Source organism: Vipera ursinii (genome assembly GCF_947247035.1).
Source record: "Vipera ursinii genome assembly, chromosome: 8".
NCBI classification, from domain to species: Eukaryota; Metazoa; Chordata; class Lepidosauria; order Squamata; family Viperidae; genus Vipera; species Vipera ursinii.
The window spans coordinates 9750009-9774721 of record NC_139519.1 but is presented as its reverse complement, the minus strand read 5'-3'; the positions used below and the strand labels follow the sequence as shown (position 1 = coordinate 9774721).

Below are 24713 nucleotides of genomic sequence, written 5' to 3'. Positions count from 1 at the left end.
GCTCAGCGGTTGGAACACAGCCCCCAAATCTACATGAGCGTGTTTTCCTACTCAGTTACTCGCGTCTGCTTACAGTGGTTCTGCTGAACATTTTCTTAGGGCCACCTTAGTTTCTCTCCCTTTCCTTTCTCAGCACGCTCCCAGGCTTATTCTGAGCCTTTTCTCATTGGCCATTTTATAGGGACCCCAAATTCCCTTAGTAAACTGAACTTTCCCTGGAGTAACGAGGCCGTGGGCTTATGTCACTTTCAGCCCAGCTTCTTCTTCCTTTTTTTAAAATATAATTTTAATTGTATTAAATATAGCAAAATCAATTTTGCGGTTTAATCATTTTAATTATTAAAAATTTAAACTGAATAGTCAATAATTTAAAAATTAAAAATGTTATTTTTTTTATTAGGGATTTTTACAGGAGTCAAAGTTATGTAAAGTCTGATGTCGTTGTTAAAGCAACCGGCTAGAAACCAGGAGCTGATGAGTTCTAGTGCTGCCTTGGGCATGAAGCCAGCTGGGTGATCTTGAGCCAGACACTTTCTCTCAGCCCTAGGAAGGAGGCAATGGGAAACCACTTCTGGAAAAAAAAACTTGTCAAGAAAAGTACAGGGACTTGTCCAGCCCATGTCTGAAAATCAGACATGACTGAATGGAAGGGGGGAGGAGTAAAAGATAAACATAAAAAAAATCAAAGGAATGAGATTAAGAAAGGAAGAAATTTAAGAAGTGGCTTCTGACCTTCTTTATAGACAGAGTATCACTCCACCCCTTTTAAGATTATATAGGTCAAAATTTATGTTGTTAAGTGAGACGTTTGTTAAGTGAGTTTTGCCCCATTTTACAACCTTTCTTGCCTCAGTTGTTCAGTGAATCACTGCAGTTGATAAGTTAGTAACCCAGTCGTTAAGTGAATATTGTCAGAAGGTCGCAAACATGACTTTGGGACACTGCAACCGTCATAAATACGAACCATTTGCCAAGCATCTGAATCTTGGTCACGTGCCCATGGGGATGCCACAAAAGTCCCAACTGTTTAAAAACGGTCATAAGTCACTTTTTTCCCAGTGCTTTTGCACCTTTGAAAGGTTACTAAACTGTTCCTCCCCTAGTCTCAACCATTACTTTCAACCCAGCTTCTAAGCATCCCTGTTCTTCCCTCGCTTCTGTTCACAACTGAAGCCATCACACAACTGCTATTTTTGCTTTCCACTCCTGTCAAGTCCCTCCACACCTGAAGAGGAAGGAGAGGAGACTTATCAAGAAGGTATGTCCTTGATATGGTCCTGGGTTGTTTGTTTATTTATTTAGGAACTGATTTACCACGCAGGGCTGGTGAATTCTAAGAGTTAAAAAATCCACACATCTTGGTCCTGGGGAGTTCGTTCGTTCTTTTTTTCTTTCTTTTTCTTTCTTTCTCTTTCTTTCTACCTACCTACTGAAAGGATTTTATTGTGCTTATGATTTTAGTATAAGTTTGACATTAGCAGCTATTTTATATACAGTAACCATTTTATATTGACACTTGTACTGTTATGTTGTAATCATTGTTTTGTTAGTTTGTACACATTATTTTGTAGTCAATTGCCTGGCCAGATGCTTTATGTATATTGGAAAAGTAAAAGCGTCATATTAAAGGGAAGGTGGAAAAGGAGTTACGGATGGAGCCTGGGTATTTTTTCTGTACCTTTTGGTTCCCAGTACCAAGACCAGATCTCTTTTGTTCTGGAAAGGTATAAAAGGTGGAAGACATCTTTCCTGGTTGTTGACTTCCATCTCTCTCAACCAGCCACGAAGAGAGATGTGGCCACCCAACTCTATTTTGATCAAAATAAAAGTTGTTTGCTTGTTGAAACCTCGGCTCGGGAGTTTCTTTTGGCTCTCTTAAATTGCTGAGTAATGCTGGGGCAATTGTGAGACTTTCACAAAACTTTACACTGCCTACCTACCTACCAATTTATCACTCAGGGTTGGGGAATTGTGAGAGTGGAAAAAATCCACACATCTGGAAGCTGCCAAGATTGGGAAAAAAACGCTGCTTTAGGACTGCCAAACCTGCGCTGCAAAACTCCCAACGGCCGACAGGGGGGGTACTACAACGAGCCTTTTCTCTCTTTGCTGCCCTCTTGCGGTGTGGGACCCTCAGGACAACTCCGTCATCAACCTGCCGAGAGCCACGTGGAACGTACAGGAAGGCGGTCTCGAGTCAACCTTTTGCTCTGTCCTACGTGGCGCTGACTAAAGCAGCGTTTCCCAACCTTAGGAACTTGAAGATGCGTGGACTTTAACTCCCAGATTTCCCCAGCCAGCTATGCTGGCTGGGGAATTCTGGGAGTTGAAGTCCACGCATCTTCAAGTTCCTAAGGTTGGAAAACGCTGGACTAAAGAGATGCTGGACGTAAACCTTTCTTCGTCAAAAGTTGCCTCAGGATCCGTCCCCTTCTTAGGCCTTACGCCAGGGGTCTTCAAACTCTGCCCTTTTATGACTCATGGACTTCAACTCCCAGAATTTCTCAGCCAGGCATGCTGGCTGAGGAATTCTGGGAGTTGAAGTCCATGAGTCATAAAAGGGCAGAGTTTGAAGACCCCAGAGCGTTTGACCGGGGCAGCTGACGTCACAGCCCCGGCTCCACTGCAAGTCGTGGCAGCCAAGTCGGCTAGGACGGAGCTCAGCGTCTCGTGCGGACCCAACTCCGCGCGTGGACTTCGCTGAGTCAAAAAAAAAAATAGGCAGCGTGGGAGCTTCTCTCTGTCGTTTTCGCAGCTCTACGGACCGCGCGGCGCGCTCCCCGCCCGCCTTTCCTTTCCTCGCCGCGTTGGCGGTTCGTCCTTTCGTCACTTCCGGCGCCTGCCCCTGCTGGGACCCGGAAGTGGAGGATGGGTGAGGTGTTGGGATTTCCCCGGCAACCGGCGATCGGCCCCGGGGAGACCGCAGAGGAGGCGAAGGAGGTAAAGAGCGGGCCGGAGGGGCGGTTGCTCTCCGGCTTGGCTTCCAGGGCCGGCCTGGGCGCTCTGGTGAAAGAGGAAGAGGAGGGGTCGGAAGGCGGCAGTCGGGTCACAGAGCTGCCGGTTGCCCCGGCTCTCGCCACCGCCGTTGCCTGGGAGACGGGCCCTGTCCCTGAAGCGCTCTCGCGCCTCTGCCGACCAGAGATCAGGAGGAGCCTTCGCAGGCAAGCCCCATGGGCTTTGTGGTTGCCGGGGATTGGACCCATCCTTCGGACACCAAGTTGATCTGTTTTCCAGAGGAGCGTAGGTTACAGTTCCCATCATCCCCGGGTTGATTTAGTTCAGGGGTCCTCAAACCTGGCCCTTTTATGACTCGTGGACTTCAACTCCCAGAATTCCTCAGCCAGGCACGCTGGCTGAGGAATTCTGGGAGTTGAAGTCCACGAGTTATAAAAGGGCCGAGTTTGAAGACCCCTGATTTAGTTGGTTTCAACGTTGGCCACTTGGAAATGGGCGGACTTCAATTCCCACAATCCCCCTTGGCTGGGGAACGCTGGCTTGGAAACCCACCCATCTCAGAGTGGCCAAAGTTGAGAAGCACTGGGGGAAAGGCACAGAAGCGCGTTCTTCTACCCAGAAAGCCAGATGTCAGTGAGAAAGGTTTAATTTAGCTTTTTTTGTTCCTCCTTTCCTACCTTTATCTTCTTTCATTGTGCTTGATCTTAGGCCATAAAGACAGGTAGTCCTCGACGTACGACCACAATTGAGCCCAGAATTTATGTTGCTAAGTGAGAAATTTGTTAAGGGAGTTTTGCCCCATTTAATGACTTTTCTTGCCACCGTTGTTGAGTTAAACACTGCAGTTAAGTTAGCAACACGGTTGTTAAGTGAATCTGGCTTTGCTTGTCAAAAGGTCGCAAGAGGTGATCACATGATCCCTGGGACACTGCAACTGTCATAAATATGAGTCAGTTGCCAAGCATCCAAATTTTGATCATTTGACCATGGGGATGCTGCTACAGTCATAAGTGTGAATAATGGTCATAAGTCCCTTTTTTCAGTGGCAGTCAGGACTATGTACAGCTTGTACTGGGAAAATGTTTTAATTTTATCACATTAATTGTGTTCTGAAATCTCTAGTTTCCAAATGATATGGCATCTTCCAGTGTTTCTTCCGTGGAACTATTAAGGAATGCAGCTTGTATTATACAGTTGGTGTCTTCTGTCCAAATGTTACTGTGTTTTAAAGGTAAGCAGGTATAACTTTTCAAATGTTCTATTGTAGGTTTGAAAGCACATCCTAAAACCAATTGAAGTTTCACTACAGGAATTATAAAATCTTTTTATAAATGAAAATCTCAATTCATGAAAACTTTGCCAGTTAAAAAACAATGAAAAAAGGCATATTTTCCAAATAATGCAAGGAACAAGATTTCCTGATCATTCTGCTGTATTTTTAGAGCTTATAAATGTTAGGGAAGGTTTTGTTTGTTTCTCTAATTCTCGGTGTGGCTGTGTTTGGAAGACAAAATTTTATAGAAAAAAAAGATTAAGCTTCATATCTCTACAGAGTACTATTCAGTTGAAGCTGATCACCATTTCCTTTTTCAGATAGAATGAAAAAACACCATGACTGCTGTATGTTAAAAGTATATACAGTAGTAATTGGAGAATAGATGTGAGATGTCTTGAGTTAGATTTTATTTCTCAGTCTTACTTCTTGGGGGCAGAGGGAATAAAAGAAGCATAACTTTATGCATACCACCTTAAACTTCCTGGAGGAAAAGGTGGAATATAGATATGTTGACCATAGAGCCTTAGTGGAGCAGTGGGCTAATGCCTCCTTAAGTAACACCAGCTGCCTGCAATTAGTGCAGCTTCGCATCCCACCAAGCTCAAGGTTGACTCAGCCTTCCATCCTTCCGAGGTAGGTAAAATGAGGACCCAGATTGTTGGGGGCAATTAAGCTGACTTTGTAATAATGCCGCTTGGGGTGTGTGTGAAAGCCCTAATAAGCAGGCATATACATAGAATGAAAGCTACTGCTAAAGCTTGTAAGCCGCCCTGAGTCTTCGGAGAAGGGCGGGATATAAATGGAATTAAAATAAAAAATAAAAGAAACATATTAATTTGACTTTGTGGTGTTTCATCTGTTTTAGCTGGAGTGAAAATGCTACCTTTTAATTACTATTTTTCAGTTCCTATTTCTTCCATTGGTTGTGAGGATGAATCTTGTGCCTTATGAATCTGGGCTAACCATAAAAAGCTAGCTTTTTCTGTGGCCTAGTTGTCCTGATCAGATAGTCCCAGAAATGGGTAGGTGAGTATCCAAATCTTGGATTAGTAAGAACAAGAAAATTTGGTAAAATCAAATAACCGTCAAAATGTATTTAATTTTTAAGTTTCATTAGCCAGAAATTTAAAGTTTCTTCCGATTTTTCCCAAAAAACGTGTGCAATTTGTGAGATACCAATGTTTCTTAGTTGTCTGATGGTTTGTGTGGCTGACAGATGAGCAATACAAAAATAGCTTTAAGAAAGAAAGAATAATTAACTTGAAATATGTATGCTAAGCACTTGTATTAGAGGATACCTTTCCTCTAATGTGTTTTATCAAGAGTGGCTAAGAGTGAACAGGGCAGGGCAGTAGGGGAGCTATCCAGCATGAGCATAACAAGAAAGCTGTCATTTTAGCAACTGTACCTTCATCTGTATAATTATTGCTTCATTCCTTTTTGGCTTCTCATTGGGTCCCAATTTAGAGGCACCAGTTTTGGTCATCTGTCTCAAAATGCTGGTGGCTTTTTCCTTGAGTTCTGAACTACCCCAATTGACCTGGAACAGTGGGATCTCCTGGATGGTGGTCTCAAGACAGAAGTAGACATCCCTAACCTCCCTGGACCCCTGAAAATCCTGTGAGCAGCAATATAATATGCCCCCACTGCCTCTCCCTGATGGTGCTGTGCAATGGTTGGTTCCAAGGCGATACTATTAAGAAAGGGGTGGGATCCTAGCTAACTCTGTTATGGAAAACTAAGAAGGAGCTAATCAACTGATTAAAATAGGATTGGCTCTCTCTAATGATATTTAGGGATGCGGTGGCTCAGTGGGTTAGGACGCTGAGCTTGTCAATCAGATGGTCGGCAGTTTGGCAGGTCGAATCCCGAGTGAGCGCCTGTTACTCGTCCCAGCTTCTGCCAACCTAGCAGTTCGAAAGCACGTAAAAAATGCAAGTAGAAAAATAGGGACCACTACGGTGGGAAGGTAACAGCGTTCCGTGCGCCTTTAGTGTCTAGTCATGACCACGGAGACGTCCTCAGACAAGCGCTGGCTCTTCGGCTTTGAAACGGAGATGAGCACCGGCCCCTAGAGTCGGAAACGACTAGCACGCATGTGCAGGGGAACCTGTAATGATATTTCACATCCTTCATTTTAGTAGTAGTTTTTGTCTTTTTTAAAAAAAAAACCCTGCATAATTAATCAGGGACATTTGTTTAGATAAACTAAATATTGGATTTTTCAAATATTCTATTCCTAATTAATTCAGTAATCCTTAAACAGTCTTATAAGTTAGTACAGTTGCCTACATGTTGCAGATTTGAAGGTTGAAACTTTGTATGGCTATCAGTTTGTTTTACCCATAATTTGTTTTTGTGCCAAGTGAGGGGGGGAAATAGATCTGAGTATGGCTTGTTTGTCTTTCGCCAAATGTGTAGACCCAGGTATTCTAATTTATAAGCCATGAGTTATGATTTAGCATGTTGGGTCATCCAAGTCACTTTTGCTAGTTTTGCTAATTTTGTAAAATTTTATTATAATAAAACAGAGCGCAAATTAGGCATTTTAGTTCTCCTAGCCAATATTTAAAAGACACTTCTTAATCCATAGTTCCCTTTTAGAAAACATGCAATTCCAATAACAGTATCTCAGATGTTCGCACTGGAAGAACTTTAATATTTAAAACTACATTAGGTTTCTGAACGTTCCACGTTAATCTGTTTGCCGCTCCCAACAATTCCCAATCTGGCTATTTCATTCTGCAGTCTTCCCAAAGTTCTTGCTTGTTTAAAATTGTTAGTCTTGCTTATTACCTTATATTGCATACAGTCTTGTTTATAATTGTTAATTATAAGAGCATTGTGTTCTTATTTTAGTAAATGTATATATTTAAAAAAAAGATTTAGCTTGCGCTTGTTCATTTATTCAGCCATAAATAAATGCTTGACCCTTGGATTTTCATATATTGTTTTAATATGTCAGCTTGTACATTGTATTGTTATGGAAGGACCAGGCTATAAATACTGTCAGATAAGAATATATCTGTGCTTGTAAAGAAAGTTCTCTAAACCTTGGACTGAACAATTGCCAGGTTAACTTTTTTTCTGAAAAGTGTTCATTTTTAGAATGAAGAGTGAGATATTTCAAAATTTGGCTTCCAACAATTGTGTCTGTGGGGTTCTTGCACAGAATTTTAGATGCAGATGTCTTCTTCTTGTTGTTTTTTTCCATTCCAGGATCAGTTTCTCTTGCCTTTTTCCTGCTTCATGGCACTTCAGTATTTCCCCTGTTGGGTGTCCACGGATATTGAATACCACCTTACGGCAAATTATTGTTACTGGCCTCCTTGCTGCTGCATTTTTCATATTGTATTACTCTGTTTTAAAATACAGCTCCCGAGACAAAAAGCTGCACAGGTAATCTTTGTCAATTGGATTAAAAAGAAATCTAGAGCTGTACCTAACAGAATGAAAGAGATCCTCTTACATTAAACTTACCCATTGTGTTAATACCCTGCCTTTTCTCTGCAGATGTAAATTGGCATAAATCTAGGTCTCACTTTATCTCTACAATAACAGTCCTGCAAAGTAGGCTGGGCTGAGTATTGGTGGCTGGCCTTGTGTCACTCAGTGAAAGATACCACCGAAGAATTGAACCTCCAAATTAAACAAGTGAAATGTAATAGGATAATTACTCTCACATATGTGTTTTCACAACTATCAAGTTCAGTGTGATTGACATTGGGGCTTTGTCCTGTCCTTGTTTCCTTTGCAGCCTTTCTGGGTTCAGCGAGATTTGCTCCTGAGCAATTCTTCTGTTTTCTTTCCCAGGTATCTTGCACGTGTGACAGACACCGAAGCCACAGACACAAGCAACCCAAAGCTGAATTACGGCATTATGGTGGATTGTGGTAGTAGTGGATCTCGGATCTTTGTGTATTGGTGGCCAAGGCATAATGGCAATCCTCATGATTTACTTGACATCAAACAAATGCGGGACAAAAACAGAAAACCAGTAGTTATGAAAATTAAGCCAGGTACAAGGGGAAGTCATACCAATTCCTTAGCTGCTTATTTGTCTATTAAGAAAGTCTCTCATGCCAAAGATTGGCATTGTTTGTTTCTTGAAATGCAGCAGGGTCTTCCCCCATTTGTCCCCCTGGTTTTCATTCATTTCTTCTTAATGCTTAAATATTTGTTAATATTTGTTTGCTACCATAAAAGGCCAAGGTTCATTCAGGACAATTTTTCACAGTATCTTACTTAAAGCAGTTGAGATTGCTATACAGCAGGGGTCTTCAAAGCTGGCCCTTTTATGACTTGTGGACTTAACTCCCAGAATTCCTCAGCCAGGCACACATGCCTGGCTGAGGAATTCTGGGAGTTGAAGTCCACAAGTCATAAAAGGGCCAGCTTTGAAGACCCCTGCTATACAGAATGTAATTTTAAGATAGCATCCTGTATCAATAGGTCCTTGATGTATTTTAGAAAGGCATGACTTTTTGGAAGTTGCAATATTTTGCCTTTGAATTCTCATTTTAGGTGTTAAGTGAGAAAAATACTCTCCTTATTAAAAAGTGTGTTTACTTTCACATGTTGATGTATAGTTAAGTGTATTTATCTCTTCTTGCTGTCAAGGCATTTCAGAATTTGCTACCTCTCCTGAGAAAGTTAGTGACTATATTTTTCCACTACTGAACTTTGCTGCTGAACACATACCCCGTGCAAAGCACAAAGAAACCCCTCTGTATATTCTGTGTACCGCAGGGATGAGAATCTTGCCAGAGAGGTAACTTAAGTACCTTTATTTTCTATTAATATTTAATAGAAAGATTTGCCCGTAGAAGTAGATCCTAATTTATATTTAATCCATTTGAAATCTTCCAGCCAGCAAAAGGCAATCCTGGAAGATCTTCTTACTGATATTCCAGTGCATTTTGATTTTCTGTTTTCGGATTCTCACGCTGAAGTGATTTCAGGAAAGCAAGAAGGTAAGAATACAGGCTGGGGAAAAAAGTAAACTTTAGTCAGGAGACTGATGGAATATATATCCAGGGAAAAGGGGGATACGGACTGTCTAGACAAAATGAGGAAAAGAGACTTCATTATTGAGATTATCTGGTAGCAGCATTTGGAAGTACTGTCTCTTTTTTGTTTTGGCAAGATCAGGAAATAATTGAGGAGAAGCATGTGTTTTGTGATCACTGAGCTAGCCAGAGTAAAGCTTTCTGATCCAACAAAGAATATGGTACCAGAATGTCTTCTTTAAGACATCCTGTGCAGCCTGTTACAGCCTATATTCAGCCTTTTACGCCAACCTGAACCTGCTCATATATTTCATCAAGGTGTGCAAGAAAAGCAGATGCTGTTATCTGTTTTCATATCGGATGAATTTTGTGCAAGTCCTGATATTAAAAGGAGACACAATAAACATCTGCAGTGAAGGAAGGTCTACATATGTAACTATTATGCGCAAAGATTTTCACATGAGCTGGAACCTAACATGCAGGATTATGGTAACGTTCTACGATACAGTTCGACATGCAAAAACTTTGTCCCTGTAAATATTTGTCCTAATAAACCAATTTTATTAGGTTGTGAGACATAAGGGATGAGCTAAGGAGCATTGCCTTCTTCAATTTTACAGAATGCTGAAGCATTTTCACTTGCACATATATTGGGGTTTTCAAGAAAGTAAGAGAGTGATGATAGATAGATAGATAGATAGATAGATAGATAGATAGATAGATAGATAGATAGATAGATAGATAGATAGAGATAGATAGATGATAGATAGATAGATAGATAGATAGATAGATAGATAGATAGATAGATAGATAGATAGATAGATAGATAGATAGATAGAGATATATTGATACATCTCTGTTTTGGTACTGTTTTGTTTCTGTTAAGGTGTTACTTTTTTAAAAACCCCAGTGATATTGTAATATTTAGAAATGGACCTTTTACATTTTATCTAGGAGTATATGCATGGATTGGCATCAACTTTGTCCTTGGAAAATTCGAACATATGGATGAAGGTAAGGGCCTTAATATCACTTAATTCCAAAAATCGCTAAAATATATAACACTACCAGTAATTTAGGGATGCGGTGGCTCAGTGGGTTAGGACGCTGAGCTGGTCGATCAGAAGGACAGCAGTTTGGCAGGTCGAATCCCGAGTGCCGCGTAACAGAGTGAGCGCCTTTTACTCTCCCAGCTTCTGCCATCCTAGCAGTTCGAAAGCACGTAAAAATGCAAGTAGAAAAATAGGGACCACTACGGTGGGAAGGTAACAGCGTTCCGTGCGCCTTTGGCGTCTAGTCATGCCGGCCACATGACCACGGAGACGTCCTCGGACAAGTGCTGGCTCTTTGGCTTTGAAACGGAGATGAGCACTGGCCCCTAGACTTGGAAATGACCAGCTCGCATGTGCGGGGGAACCTTTACCTTTACCAGTAATTTATCTCAGAGGTTCCCAAACCCCGGGCTGCAGCCCACTACCATGGCCATGGCCTATTCGGGATTGTTACAGACTTAATAACTGCGGTGATTCATTTAACATAACTGTGGCAAGAAATGTCTCACTTAGCCACAGAAATTTGGGCCCCGATTGAGGCGGTAGGTTGATGGCTCCCTGTACAATACCCCAAGGATGGAAACGATGCCCTGCCCTGTTTTCAGCGGCGCCTCTCCCCATCTTGCCTTCCAGAGGACGAAGCAGTAGTGGAAGTTCATGTTCCCAACAGCGAAAGCAAAGAAGAAGTTGTCCGAAAGAGGACCGTGGGTATACTTGACATGGGTGGTGTTTCAACTCAAATAGCGTATGAAGTCCCTAAAACTGTAAGCTTTGCCTCTTCACAGCAGGTTATTATCTGTACAACTTTCCTTCTTTCTTTTTTTTCTCCCTGCATTTTAACCCATGTCCATTGATTCGTTTTCTTTTGCACGGTATGAGTCCTGTGACCCATGGTGTGAGAGCAGTTCACCCCGCCTGAAGAGAAAGCCGTTGAACGTCTGAGCCCCCATCAGCTAAGCAATCCATAAACGTCATTTTTCCATTTCATCAGCTAGTGTGTTAGCAATGTGTTTGTTTATGATGCAGAGCTTACGCGGGTGAATTTTGCCCCTTGAAGTGATCGTTTTTTATACTGTATGTAGTCAACAGAAAACTATGCACTGTTAACAAAGCTTGGGGTTACTGTTGGAGGCAGTTTCCGAATGGTTGACACGTCGTGGAATACCTTTTTAAAATCATTATTCTAAATGTAAATATTGTCAGGAATATATTTATAGGAACTGTTATTTGTATGCTACACATGAGTGAATGTACGTAGAGCAGTATTCAGTACAAGGAAAATCCTAACCTACAAGGACAAACCAAATCAGCCTTTTGAGGTGGAAAGGAAATGTTGGATTCACTCATCATGCTTAGCCATTACATGGTTTAGTGTTGGCTTAAATTCCAACTGTTGTACTTTATTGAATGAATCCTGGTCAAATAGTCAAAAGTTCAGTACATACGCGTGCGTTTGTGCGCACGCACACACACACACATATACACACATACAGACACACACATATTCACACACATACATATACACACATATATATACATATATACATATACATATATATTGCTGTTTTGCAAGAGGAAAAAATATCCAGAATTGTCCTTTTTAGTACAGCAGAGTTTTCTAACCTATTACAGTAGCACCTCAGTACTGATCGTTAATTGTTTCCGGGAGGCAGGATGAGTACCAAACAATTTTTTCACATAAGGAATAATGTAGTAACCACAATGCAGTCGACGCCGACAAATTCTAGCTTGTGCTTTGAGTACCAAACAAATGATGAGTACCAGGACAAAATTTCCACATGCTTTGAACATGATCAGTCAAACATTATAAACAGTGGGTTCATTTCTTAACAATCGTTTTCGTATTCAAAATCATCCAACCAGCGTTTAGAGACAAAATCCCTGTTAAGTACTATAGCTACATAGGACCTTTAGAGTTACATCTATGTAGAATATACCTGATCCGTGACAGAAGGCAAGAGAAATCCACGGATTTTGAACATTGTCAGAATCTGTGGCTTGAATCTGTGAAACCTCAGCTTTTTTCAGTTTCTGCCTTTGGGTTTAAAAATAAAGCTTGTCTTGGTTCCAGGATAAGTGCACCAAGAATATTTCAATTGCTATGACATTTATTTAAATAATAGTTTCACATTCTTGCCACAAATCAAAGAGCACATTTAAGTCAACTTCTGACTTAAGAACATATGTTCAAAGTCTTTTCATTTTTTTTAAGTTAGATAGTTCTGTAACTTTGTTTTATTTGCATTGGTATATTTGGTACAAAGAGCCAGTTTGATGTAGCGATTAAGGTTTCAAGCTAGAAACTGGGAGTTTGATTTCTAGTCCTGCTTTAGGCATTAAGCCAGCTGGGAGATTTTGATACAATGACCAGGAAACTAGGAGCCCTGCTATAGGTATGAAGCCAGCTGAGTGATCTTGGGCCAGGCCCTCTCTCTCAACCCTAGAAAACGCAATAGTAAACCCACTTTTATAAATTTATTATTATTATTATTATTATTATTATTATTATTATTATTATTATTATTATTATTATTAAAAATTACCGCAGAGGAAGGAAAGATGTAGTACTTACTAGCGTAGTCTATATGGCCATATACATAGCTATCCCTGTAGTTGACAAATATTTGGGCATCGGTGTTGTTTCCATTGTGCAGGGCCAGCAAAGCAGTGTCTTTCCAGATACATCCTTTTGTATTAGCTATGATGGTTGGAGCTGTTGGAAGTTGTACCCGACAACATCTCGATGGCCAAACTTGTCCCATCCAAGGGTTACTGCTCAGCTGGTTACTATAAAACAGCTGTGGCCAAGAATAATCTTGTGCAAAAGGTTTTGAAACCCACGGAGCTGGAAGTGTTCTTGACTAATCAAAACCTGGGGAATGAAAACGACAGAGCAGAATTCTGCGTCTCAATCTCTTTCTTTGATGGCCGGCAGGAGGAGGTGGCCAAGAACCTACTGGCGGAATTCAACTTGGGTTGTGATGTTCATCAGAATGAACATGTGTATCGCGTCTACGTGGCAACTTTTCTGGGCTTTGGCGGTAACGCTGCTCAGCAGAGATATGCAGACAACATATTCACCAGCACAGTATTGAGAAACAGGTGCTGTAGCGTAATACATTTGCTTCCAAATTACAACTTTTCTGAAATGCTTAGCATAAAATCTCCACAAAATGGAGATTATATTTCCACCCTTAAAATGCAGTATAAGCGAGGGTGGGCTAATGGTGACCCTATGTGAGTTATTACAAATGGTTGTCACGTCAGGCTGAAGAAGGAAAAAGTCTGTTTACACAACTGATGTAAATTGTTTTCTGCAATGGCTAATCCCAGATCATGTGGACGAAAACAATTCAGCATTTACAGGAAAGGTCCAGATGTTTTCGTTTTTTCAAGATGTTTCTCTGCCACGTTTCTACCAATTGGATCCTTGGCTTTTCAGAATTAAAACATTCATCAAATGACAATGACATGGCAACAGCAAGGTGTAAACTAGAATAAAAAAAACTGCATCAAAGGTAGCACGGTTGTCTTCATTCTAATTAAGTACATTACCAGGAAATATAAAACTCTTTTGCTGGATGCCAAAACGTAAGAGCTAAATTGGAGGCTGGGAAGCCTTTTATATGAAAGACCATAGTTCAGTTGTGTGTGGGGGGGATAACAGCTGGAGGTAGGAATTGATAGTAGGTCTCCTGTCCTCAGGCCAGTTGCTTGGTTTGGAGGACTGTAGCTACTAACCCCTTTACACATCATTCCTTGTGGCTTAGAGTTATGACTTGAGTCAGATCAGCATGGCTTGTTCAAACAAGAAATAATCCATGGCTTCTTGCTTTCCCAAATGTAACTGACGGTGGGAAGAACCCAACCTGGCAGGGAAGAGGACTCAAGTACAGAACTTGAGTCACTGCACAACTGCAAAAGGACTTAAGACTTACCCCCACCCCTCAAATTCCCTGGAGTCTTGCTTGCCCCCCCCCCCAAGAGAAGTCTGCCACTCTGCGGAGATTCCTGTATTATAGGCAGAACAAATAAAGTAGTTAGCTTGAATTCTGCACACGTGGGTCGGGTCATTCGTGCCTATCTCTATAACTGGACTGCAGTGATTTGGCCTTAGATGGTTATGCTCCCCTATTCCCCTCCCCCTCCCCAGGAAAGAATATTTTTGTCAGGACAGAAGAATCGGGTTCCATCTTTCTAATTGAGACGTAGCTCCCTTTGGCTGTTCCACTGATTGTCCTTCGATCAATTCTGCTTGCAGGCTTCTCGGTAAACGGATCGGTCTGACCTCTGAGACTCCCTACTTAGACCCTTGCCTGCCCTTAGATGCCGAGGACGAAGTCCAACAAGATGGACAGATCCTGTATCTTCGAGGGACAGGAGATTTCCACCTGTGCCGCGATGTCATTCAGCCTTTCATGAACAAGACCAACGAGACGCAAACATCCCTGAGCGGCATTTATCAGCCACCCATACATTTCGAGAACAGTGAATTCTACGGCTTCTCTGAGTTCTACTACTGCACTGAGGACGTCTTAAGGATGGGAGGAGATTACAACGCTGCTCAGTTCCTCAAAGCTGCAAATGTAAGGCCACACGCGTTCCGCCTCAAGGTTTGGCTGAGAAATGGAGAATAACTTCAGCACTACAAGGAAATCGAACCCAATTTTCACATATAAGCAGGCCGCACAATATAACCCCCCAACTAACACATTCTGCAATGTCAGAATGTCTGCAGTGTCAGAATTTTAAAATCTCTCGTATGGTAATATTGATTTTAAAACGTTCTTTATTATATATAGTGTACCAGAAGTAACAGGGCAGCCAAAATTTGTTAGTAAATCAGGAAATAAATATTCAAGATGATAGCTATCTATCTATAGGAAATAATAATGATAATAAAATAGAAAACAGAATAACTGAATAGTAACTGATCCAACTTTGAGCAACTGCACTATAAATATCTGGGACATCCTGTATGTGCATTTATATAAATAACCTGTGTACATTTATTTCTGTAATGTTTTTCCTCAGGAATATTGTGCCACAAAGTGGTCTGTTCTACGGGAAAGATTTGATCGTGGCCTGTATGCATCCCATGCAGATCTCCATCGACTGAAGTAAGCATTCATATTCTTCTGGGCCTCAATGTGGTCAAACAATCCTTGCCAGAGAGAGACCCCAAATTAAATTCCTTAAGTAATTGTTTCAAGGAAGCCAATATTTTGATTAAAACAAATATCTCTGAGCTGTCGAGCACTCATAAAAAGAATGTAAAGAGGCTATATATTTAGTGGTGGGGTGTATTTCAGAATTGGCAAAGACTGGCTTCCCACACTATGTGAATTTGATTTACACAGTTCAATATTATGTGATTGATTATTTTCATCCAAGATTTTGCTTTATTTAAAAACCAGTCACTATTGCACAATTTGTGTCAGCATAATTTGCAACAGAATCTAGAAACACACCAAGACATCTTTTTCCTAAAGCCCAATGTCTTGCTTTTTTTTTGCAACTGCTTTATGCATGGTTTTTAGACAAAATAATCCTAACATAAAGTGAAAGAACCTTAAGAGAGATGAGAAAGAGGGTGGGGGGAGGGAGGGATGGCAGACTGTATATATGTATTTATTTTCCTTTTGGCACGGTTGTGCCTCTTTTTGGTCACCAGGTGGCTTTCTTTATAAAAAATAAGCGATGAATGAATGGGAAGCGGATTATCTTCCATTTCTGGAAATCATTGGTGTTTTGATAATACATGCACATATCCCGTCTGTCCACTGACTAAATTGGCTATTATTAATTATCACAAATCATAAACTGCTTTATGGTTACTGAAATAATCAGAAAAACTGCCTGTGCTAACTCTGCTGAAAAGTTCCCCTCCCTGAAAGCCAACTCCGCTGTCGTTTGTTTGCAGCAAGTTGCAGGAGAAAGACTTCTAAGCTTTCACCTGTCACCTTTTCATTCCTTTTCATTTACAAGGCCCCCCCTCCCCCAGAGGAGGGCTTTCTCTTTGTCATCTCAGAGCTTAATTAGCCCTTCTAAGGAGGCATCTAATTATTTTGGACTGAATCCAGAGCATGTGTGTGCGTAAATCCTGGTAACAACAGCGGGCTCTTGAATGTGCAATTAAGTGCTTAAGACTGATGGAATTTAGCTCATTCTTCTTTTGGATTGTGCCATTTAGCTCTGTCCCTGTTTAAATAATAACCCCATTTGGATGCGTTGCTTATGTTTGTTCTGTGCAGATATCAGTGCTTTAAGTCAGCCTGGATGTACGAGGTATTTCACAAGGGCTTCGGTTTTCCCTTGAACTACAACAACTTGAAAACAGCACTTCAAGTATACGATAAAGAGGTGCAGTGGACATTGGGGGCCATCCTCTATCGAACCCGATTTTTACCTTTAAGGTACACCTTTAAGGCGTTACCCCGTTACCTGTGAAATTCAAAGGCAGCTTTGGTCACCCGCCCCTAAGCTTTAATCATGCTCTCCAGAAAGTTTTGCATCTTTTAAGAAAGAACATTGGGAAATAACCAGGGCAGAGGTGTCCAACTTTAAGACTTGGTGGACTTTTAAGACTTGTGGATTTCAACTCCCAGAATTCCCCAGCCAGCCATGCTGGGGAAACCCAAAAGTCTTAGAGCTGCCAAGATTGGACAGCCCTGAACTAGGGTCCGCTTTTTCGTTGAATGCTCTTATTTCATGTTATTGTCGTCACATTGGTCACCTTTATGGATAGTTTATGCTTGTTGTTCATCACCAGGAGCCTTTGGGAATCGCAGTGATCTCTGAAGCAGATAACAAAAGATTCTTTTTTTGAAAAAAAATCTTTTTTTTGGGGGGGTGGCTTTCTAACAATACCTCTTATGCTCAGGTTAGCAAAACTTTTGAGGAACCTGTAGGGATGCATCAAGGCATACTAAGTGGTTGGGTTGTTGTTATAGAGTAGAGTCATCTCTTGCATCCTCTCCTTTCCTCCTCCTCCTCACAGAGACATCCAGCAGGAGAATTTCCGGGTTAATCACCCCCACTGGCGCAGCTTCGCCTTCGTTTACAACCATTACTTATTCTTTGCCTGCTTCTTCATTGTGCTGCTCTCCATCCTGCTCTACCTGCTGCGGCTGCGGAGGATCCACCGGCGAATTCTGCACAATGGCTCCTCTCCTCCCCTCTGGATTGAGGAAGGTCTCCCACCTCAGAAGATCCCGGGAGGCTTATAAGCTGCTGACTGAATCTCAGACACACACCCCTCCCTCCCTCCTCTCAGGGTTCCCCTCTCGCGTCTTTGGAGAGACATGCCTGGCTGCAGTCTTGGAACCAAGAGGTGGAATTTCCCTCTCTGGAGGACTGCGGGGGGAAAGCTAGGTCAAACTCGGCTTGACAAGGCCGGGGGACTCTCAGCCAAAATTATTTTAAAGCTCTCACTTTGAAAGCAAATGCACTTTGGCTTAGGGACGGGGGGGTGGGGTGGGGGTAGGCAGGAGAATGCGGTGAAGACTTTGTGCCAGATTGTTAAATGGGAAAGTCTCAAACAACTCTGGATGGGATTGTTCTCTCCTTTTGCTGTAAGTCTGCTGGTCGTGTTTTTTGGGATCTGAATGCAGACTTGCTTAACCGACTCTTGTGGGCTACCAGTTCACTTTTCTTTGCCATGTTCTTGAGCCGCACAGAGCACAGAGGAAAGGTCACTTCAGTCTCTCCTGCTCTGATTTGAAGTAGCAACAGAGACTTTTAGCATTTTTTACTTTCAATTATTTATTTAAAGCATTTTGACTCTTTTTTCTTTCTCCCGGAAAAGAAATAGCTTAAATAGAGGGTAGATATATCAACAATAAGGCAGCCCTTGCCACTACAGTCTTAAAAACATGGCACAGAAGGAAAAAAAAGAATTGGAGGGGGAAATGTCCATTGCCAGTTCCTAATTCTTGCTCAGTTCTAATGTGATCTCTCATTTTTAAGTTATGGGTGTCCCACCTTGGTAACTTTTAAGACCTTGCTGGCCAGACGTTGAAGTCCAGAAGCCAGAAGCCTTAAAGTTGCCACGGTTGGACCTCTGCTCTATCAGGACCATGAATAATGAAAGCTCAGTCTCAAAAAAAAGGTGGCAGTCCCATCTGTGAAGATGTAAAATTCCCATCCTTGCAAAATGGTGTGCTAAAGAAAGCCTAGCAGGGCGTGGTGGTGGAAATTGGAGGATCACATTGCACATTCAACCTCCCTGGAGTCTCTCTCTCTCTCTCTCTCTCTCTCTCTCTCTCTCTCTCTCTCTCTCTCTCTCTCTCTCTCTGTGTGTGTGTGTGTGTGTGTAGTAGTTGGTCTATCTTTGGAAGTATGTGTGTGTGCACCTATGTGGCATTCTATGGTCTGACTGTCATTTCAAATGTTTGTGGATAATAGAGATTTGGGAGAGGGGTGGGTCTGGGAAAAACTGAGCAGCAGTGGAATGATAACAAATATGCTGTTACTTTCTTATTTTGGGATAACAAAGCCTTTTTTTTACTTGAAAAAGTGTGTCCGTAGTTGAAAACAGCATCGATGTGATTGTCTTACGAAACACAAGCTTCATCATCCTAGAAACCCACATCTGGTTTGTGAAATGTTGCTCGACAGTACCTGATCCCAGCTATTGAAGATGGGGAAAAATAAAAAGACACATTAAAGAGACTTAAATAAGTTTGCCAAAATTCCATAAAAATACAGAGATCCTGTGGCCCCAGTAGCTGATGGATCTCTAGGAGACACAAGGCTGTTGCCCCACTTTTTTAGTTTTGGCAGACAAAGAACTTCAGCTTCCTTGTTCCTTTCTTTTAATTTTGTTCTGAAGGCTCTCCACCTTGCTCTTAGAAAACCTGATTCCCATTTGCCTTCGAAAAAATGCCCAAGGCCGCCTTTGTGAACATTTTAAGCATTTGACAACAGATGTTGCGCATTGTGTGGGAGCAGGTTCTCCTACCCATAAGAAGCTGCCTGTTTCAAATAGCAAAACATTAGTGTGTTTGGCATTTGGAGCCTAACATCTTGACTAGGGCTCCTTCTAACAAAGACAATGATGCCTGCCAATTGCGTAGAGATGTGGTTTTCGCGGCAGCTTACATCGTTTTCATCCTAAAGTTACGTTGCCGAAAGGAAATACGTTAACTTAATTTGACAGTAGCAAATACATTCCGGGAAGTCAGTGAAGACTCTTGAAGTAAAATTTAATTAAAGTTTAATTAACTCCTGTCCTTTGATAACTCCAGCCCAGAGAATGCTGCCTCTTGCGGGCCTCCCATTTTGCTTACCTTAGAGCAAAGGTAGGCAACCTCGGCTCTTTTATGACTCATGGACTTCAACTCCCAGAATTCCTGTGCTGGCTCCGGAATTCTGGGAGTTGAAGTCCACGAGTCATAAAAGAGCTAAGGTTGCCTACCCCTGCCTTAGAGGTAGCTGGTATTTGGAGTTCCTTTCCAAGATGAACTTTTAAGCCCTTATTTAGAGTTATTTAGCTTATCACAACCCAGCCTTTAAAAGCCTACACAAATGTGAACTTTGGGGATAATTTAGCACATATCCAAGCCAAAAAAAAAGAAGGCATGGAACTGCTCTCTGATGAAACTAAGTAGCTATTTTTGGATCCCAAACCATCTCTAGAGATTCACTATCTTCAGTAGTGAAAGTCAACATTGTTGACATAATGCTGTGCTTCAGTTTTTAGGTAGATGTCCAGGCCTTGTGATCAGGTGGTCTCCTCCCTCAAGGACTTAACACTTAGATGTTTGGGTATGTACTGAACAAGCTTTGCTTTCTTCCTTGAGAGTCATGAGGACAAGATCTACTTGCAAGGAAGATGTTCTGTACCAGCCTGCTACCGGCCCTGCAGAAAAGGCAACCCCTTTATAAACGGCAAGAGGCTGGAATGACGTCTGCCAAATTTATTACTACAAAAAACAAACAAGACACGTACCAAGATACAGGAGCTTTGAAACACTATCTGAGCGGTTGCTTTCAGCAAACCAGCCCTCCCCAAACATTCCCTTTATAAAGAGTTCAGGGCGTGGCCTCTCTCTGCCTCCTTCCGAGAAGCCCCACAGCCTTCCTCTGTTTACTCCTACTTGACTGCCTCCTGCGTCGGGCGTCCTTGAACAGGGCCAGATGTGGGTCATCTTCATTCACGCTGTCAGGCTCACACAGCTGGGTCTCCATGGTGACCAAGTGGGAGGGGCCTGCCTGAGGGCTATCATCAGCAAGATCTTCAACCCCCTCAGCAAGGTCTTCAACACCCCCCTCCTCTGATTTGTCGGACCCAACTGCCGAAACCACAGGCTGACCCTGAATCACAACAGAAGAATGCAAAGAAGGGGTTGGAGCTGTCATTCACCTTGCCTTTAGCAGTGACCTTGTTGGCCAGGTTCGTGGCCCTAATGTTAGCTCAGCCACTTAGCTATACTCATCAAAGTTTTTTGTTTTGTTTTGCCTCCTGGCTTGCAAAACAGGTCCTGATCAACCACTGCCAACAGTTCCCTTGGGCAGAGCTCTCCAGCAAAGTTAGATTCTCCTTCTTTTCTTTTATTCCAGGGCCCTTTTTAAAAAAGATGGTTCGAACAAAAGAATTCAACTAGTGAAAACCTACCAAAAACAACCTAACCGAAAGGCTAGCCAAAAAAAATATAATAATAATAATTAATTTGCTTGCAAGCATGGTCCAGGGCATTCTGTCCCTCCTTATCTAGGCCATTGTTACTCTTTAATGATGCATGGACCAAGTGCCACGTCTACAGTGCAAAACCTTAAGAGGAGTTTGCTGTACAGCAGGAGCGCGTTCTTCAGAGAAAAATAATAATAGACCAAGCACTTGAGCTGTTTTTGCAGATATCTTTGTTTTGAAGGACTTTACCTGAAATGCTCCTCAAATGTTATGCAGTCAGACAGAATTACTTGATGAATTTAATGCTCTATCCTAGCTGAAAACAGCAAGACAGGATTTGTTAAGTAGTCTTTCAACAGATATTTCTCAGGGCCATGCCCAGTTTCAGCCATATTCGTGTATTGTTTGTCATTTGCAGCAGGGACAAAGAAATGCCATTCCCATCTCCCATTGTGTGAGGGGATACTGGTCAGTATACTGATACTATACAAGATACCTTTCTGCCCCAGAGAATTTCCGTAATGGAAATTGAGAGATTCTTCAGTTTACATCCAGTTTTGGAAACATTTTAATGACATTATAAAGAGAGACAGTTCCTGACTTCCGGTTCTTTTCATAATAGAATAATAGGGTTGAAAGTGACCTATCCCAACCCCCTCCCTGCTCAAGGAGGAAACTATATTATTCCAGACAAACAGCTACCCGGTCTTTTTGAATGGCACACCTTCATAGCTCATAGAATTTGGTAAGACAGGTCAGATCCAAAACATCTGGAAGCCACCAGTTCAGAGAAGATGAGGCTAACATCTATTTTCTACCTTTTCTATTCTACTGTGAAGTGGTTCAGTCTCAATCCAACTTTACAGCTGTGTCTGATTATCAGAGGTTCCAGTGAGCAATCCAGAGAAAGAAATATTTTGGGAAACATTAAAAAGGCAGAATATATTTATCCAAAGAAATAATGGAGAAGATCTTAAAGGTAGAAAAGCAAACCCAGTTTTCTTAATAGCCCCAAGCAGAAACTAGGCAGAGGCCAGCTTTTAGAAATGCAAATTTAATAATCCATTCAGGAAGGTTGGGGCCAGGAAGCTAGAAGCTGAGATTAAGAAGACAAAAGACCTCTAAAATCTACATAGCCCACCCAAAATAAAATACATGACCTTTGGGGACATAATAGGATTAACCCACCAACACCAAAAGGGCACAGTCAGACTTAAGTCAAAGTACATGACACAGGAAATACAAAGCCTCAAAGAAGAAGAACCCCAAATAAAAAGCCCCAGAAGGTATAAAAACCCACCACTCCCGGCCACATGTGGTCACTTTTTCCCAGAGCCATCTTTCTGCCTGGCTCTCCTCTTCAATAAACTCTAACCTTTCTAAAGCAGTCTCCATTTTGTTTATTCCCAGCTTGGACTGGACCCCGATTAAGATTTTTCTTCCAGCAAGTAGATGGTGATACTTTCATGTTTTCTTTCTGATTTTAATTGGGAATGCATACCAGTGCAAAAGACCAGAAAAAAGCCTTCCTCTTCTCCATGCAAACCTGATCCAATTTGCCACATCTGTACCTAATATTAAGGACTTTAAAAACCACCAAATCAGTTCACAGATTTTGCTTCTTGCCTGCCTTGGCCTGCTTTACAAATTGTAACAAACTAAATGAAAGCAAATTGATTATTGCTATACTGAACATACAATTGTACAGTATTAGCTGTTAACACTGATCAGATACTTTTTTAACAAAGAATGTTCACACTATTGTATGAGCATTTTCTTATTATTACTTTTTTTGCCAAAGAACGTTAAAAGTGCATAAAATGCTATGAATCAATTTTTGGTAAATCAGTGCACACAGCATTAATTAAAATCTTTTAAGAAAGCTGCAAATACTAGGGTTTTTTTTAAAAAAAACCAACTCCTAACTGTTAGTAAATAGCAATAGCACTTAAACTTATATACTGCGTCATAATGCTTTACAGCCCTCTCTAAGCGGTTTATAGAGTCAGCATATTTTGCCTCTCACAATCTGGGTTGTCATTTTACCCACCTCAGAAGGATGGAAGGCTGAATCAATCCTGAGCCAGTCAAGATCGAACTCCGGACAGGGGGACTTCCGGTGGCGACGCGACGTCGAAAGACAGCCGTTTTCGGGCTGCCCACTCCGCAGCTGTGTTTTTCCATCGTAAACAGCGCCAATCAGCTGTTTAGATGGATTTGAAGCCCCCTCCTCGGGAGAAGAGGGGGTGAGGCCCCAGGTAGGGGTTGAGCTCTCGGGCCGCCTGAGCTGAGAGCTAGGGCGGCTGAAAGATGAGCCCCCCCGAAGCCTGGGTTGCTCCAAGCTGCGCAGCGCCTCTGCTCTGGGATTCTTGGAGCAGAGCCAGGCGTTAGCAACCACCCCTGCCAAAAGGAAATACTTTTGATTATCAAGATGCAGGCAGAGCGGTACAGGAGGTCAAGGTGAAGTGGACTCTTTATCTTTACTCTCTAGCTCAATGGATTTTATAGCTTTAAAGTGAAAGTGCGTAATAAGTGAAAGTGGGGGAAGATGGCGGCTAAAACTTCTAAAGCTCTTCGGAATGCGGGGTCTTGCCTGGTGCAAGAGACCTCACTGCAAGCTTTGCTTCCTCCTGCATCTCCCCCGGTATTGACGCTTAAGGATTTACAAGATGCTCTTGGAAAGCACGCACAACTGATGTCTGATATGATGGATGAAAAGTTGAAAAAGCTGGAGGAGAAATTGGAGAAGAAAATGGAGGAGAAAATGGAGAAATTGGAGAAGAAGATGGAAGAGAAGCTGAGAGCAATGAGGGTGGACATTTTGTCTATGGTTGAATCCGTAGCTGAATGTGTGCTCCAGCTGGATATAAAAGTGGAGGATCTCAGTCAAAAGAACTCTATATTAGAAGCAAAGGTATTAGAAAATGAAAATATAAGGGATAAAATGGACGAAGAATTGAGCCTTGTTCAGTATAATCAGATGCAGAATGCTATTAGAATTAGGGGTTTAAAGGAGAATGGTAAAGAAGATCTAAAGCAGCTGATTTCTGAGGCTCTGGAAGGGGTACTGGGCCAGTCAGCATCTGAAATTGAGGGAAATATGGACAAAGTTTTTCGTGTAAATTCATGGATTGCAAGACAGAGGAAGTTACCCAGAGATGTGGTGGTCTATTTTACAAAGAGAGTAATTAGAGATGAAGTCATTCAAGCTGCTTATGATACTAATTTGGTAGTGGCTGAGCAAGAAGTTTTGGTTTTAAAAGAGATTCCTCCGAAGATCTTAAGGAGAAGGAAAGATTTCGCATTTCTAGTACAGGAACTTAAGAAACGTGATATTAAGTTCAGATGGGAGATTCCAGTTGGGTTGGTGACAACGCACGAAGGTAAAAGACATCGTTTGGTTACTGTGGCTCAGGCACGTGATTTTTATAGTAATGTGTTAAAAGCAACCCCCCTATCATTTTTGGAAGCTGCAAAAGGATACGGTGTGGGAAAGTTTCAAGATGTTGCAGATAGACAGACAGTGGACAATGGTGTTGGAGGGGATCAAGCTACAGTCTCATCGGTTGCTGCAGGAGGCCAGAAGATGACGCGTGCCGCCCTAAGAAGAGCAAGACGAGAGCAAGAGCAAGACCAGCGGAAAGTTATGGAATCTTCAAAGTGTGCTTACAATGAAGATGTAGGAGGAGAGCGGTCTAAAGAAGTTTTGGGGGTCATGACAGAGGTGCTCCAAAAGTTTTGGGGCGTTAAGATTGCTGATTAAATTT

At 41.9% G+C, this 24713-nt stretch overlaps 1 protein-coding gene across 4 annotated transcripts; it reads left to right on the top strand.

The window, feature by feature from the left end:
* The first annotated feature begins 2854 nt into the window (after positions 1-2854).
* On the top strand, positions 2855-19541 carry ENTPD4 (ectonucleoside triphosphate diphosphohydrolase 4). 4 transcript variants are annotated; one of them, XR_014493225.1, is made up of 15 exons: positions 2855-2940; positions 4078-4186; positions 5136-5257; positions 7451-7630; positions 8045-8250; positions 8852-9002; positions 9101-9204; positions 10195-10254; positions 10926-11080; positions 13249-13415; positions 14575-14899; positions 15348-15433; positions 16568-16729; positions 17314-17887; positions 18832-19541. XR_014493225.1 is itself a non-coding variant. In XM_083368846.1 (14 exons), exons 3-14 carry the CDS (start codon positions 5250-5252, stop codon positions 17540-17542), a joined length of 1809 nt encoding a protein of 602 aa, XP_083224972.1. In that variant the 5' UTR covers positions 2855-2940; positions 4078-4186; positions 5136-5249; the 3' UTR covers positions 17543-19483. The 4 variants fall into 4 exon arrangements, 3 of the variants coding, with proteins under 3 accessions (XP_083224972.1, XP_083224971.1, XP_083224973.1); XM_083368846.1 differs by having other exon boundaries at positions 10926-11056; positions 17314-19483; XM_083368845.1 differs by having other exon boundaries at positions 17314-19483.
* The last annotated feature ends 5172 nt before the right edge of the window (positions 19542-24713 follow it).

Coding starts and splice junctions, on each gene's coding strand:
- ENTPD4 (XM_083368845.1), top strand. Junction 9,003..9,100: donor ATGAGAATCTTGCCAGAGAG/GTAACTTAAGTA, acceptor GAAATCTTCCAG/CCAGCAAAAGGCAATCCTGG. Junction 9,205..10,194: donor GATTTCAGGAAAGCAAGAAG/GTAAGAATACAG, acceptor CATTTTATCTAG/GAGTATATGCATGGATTGGC.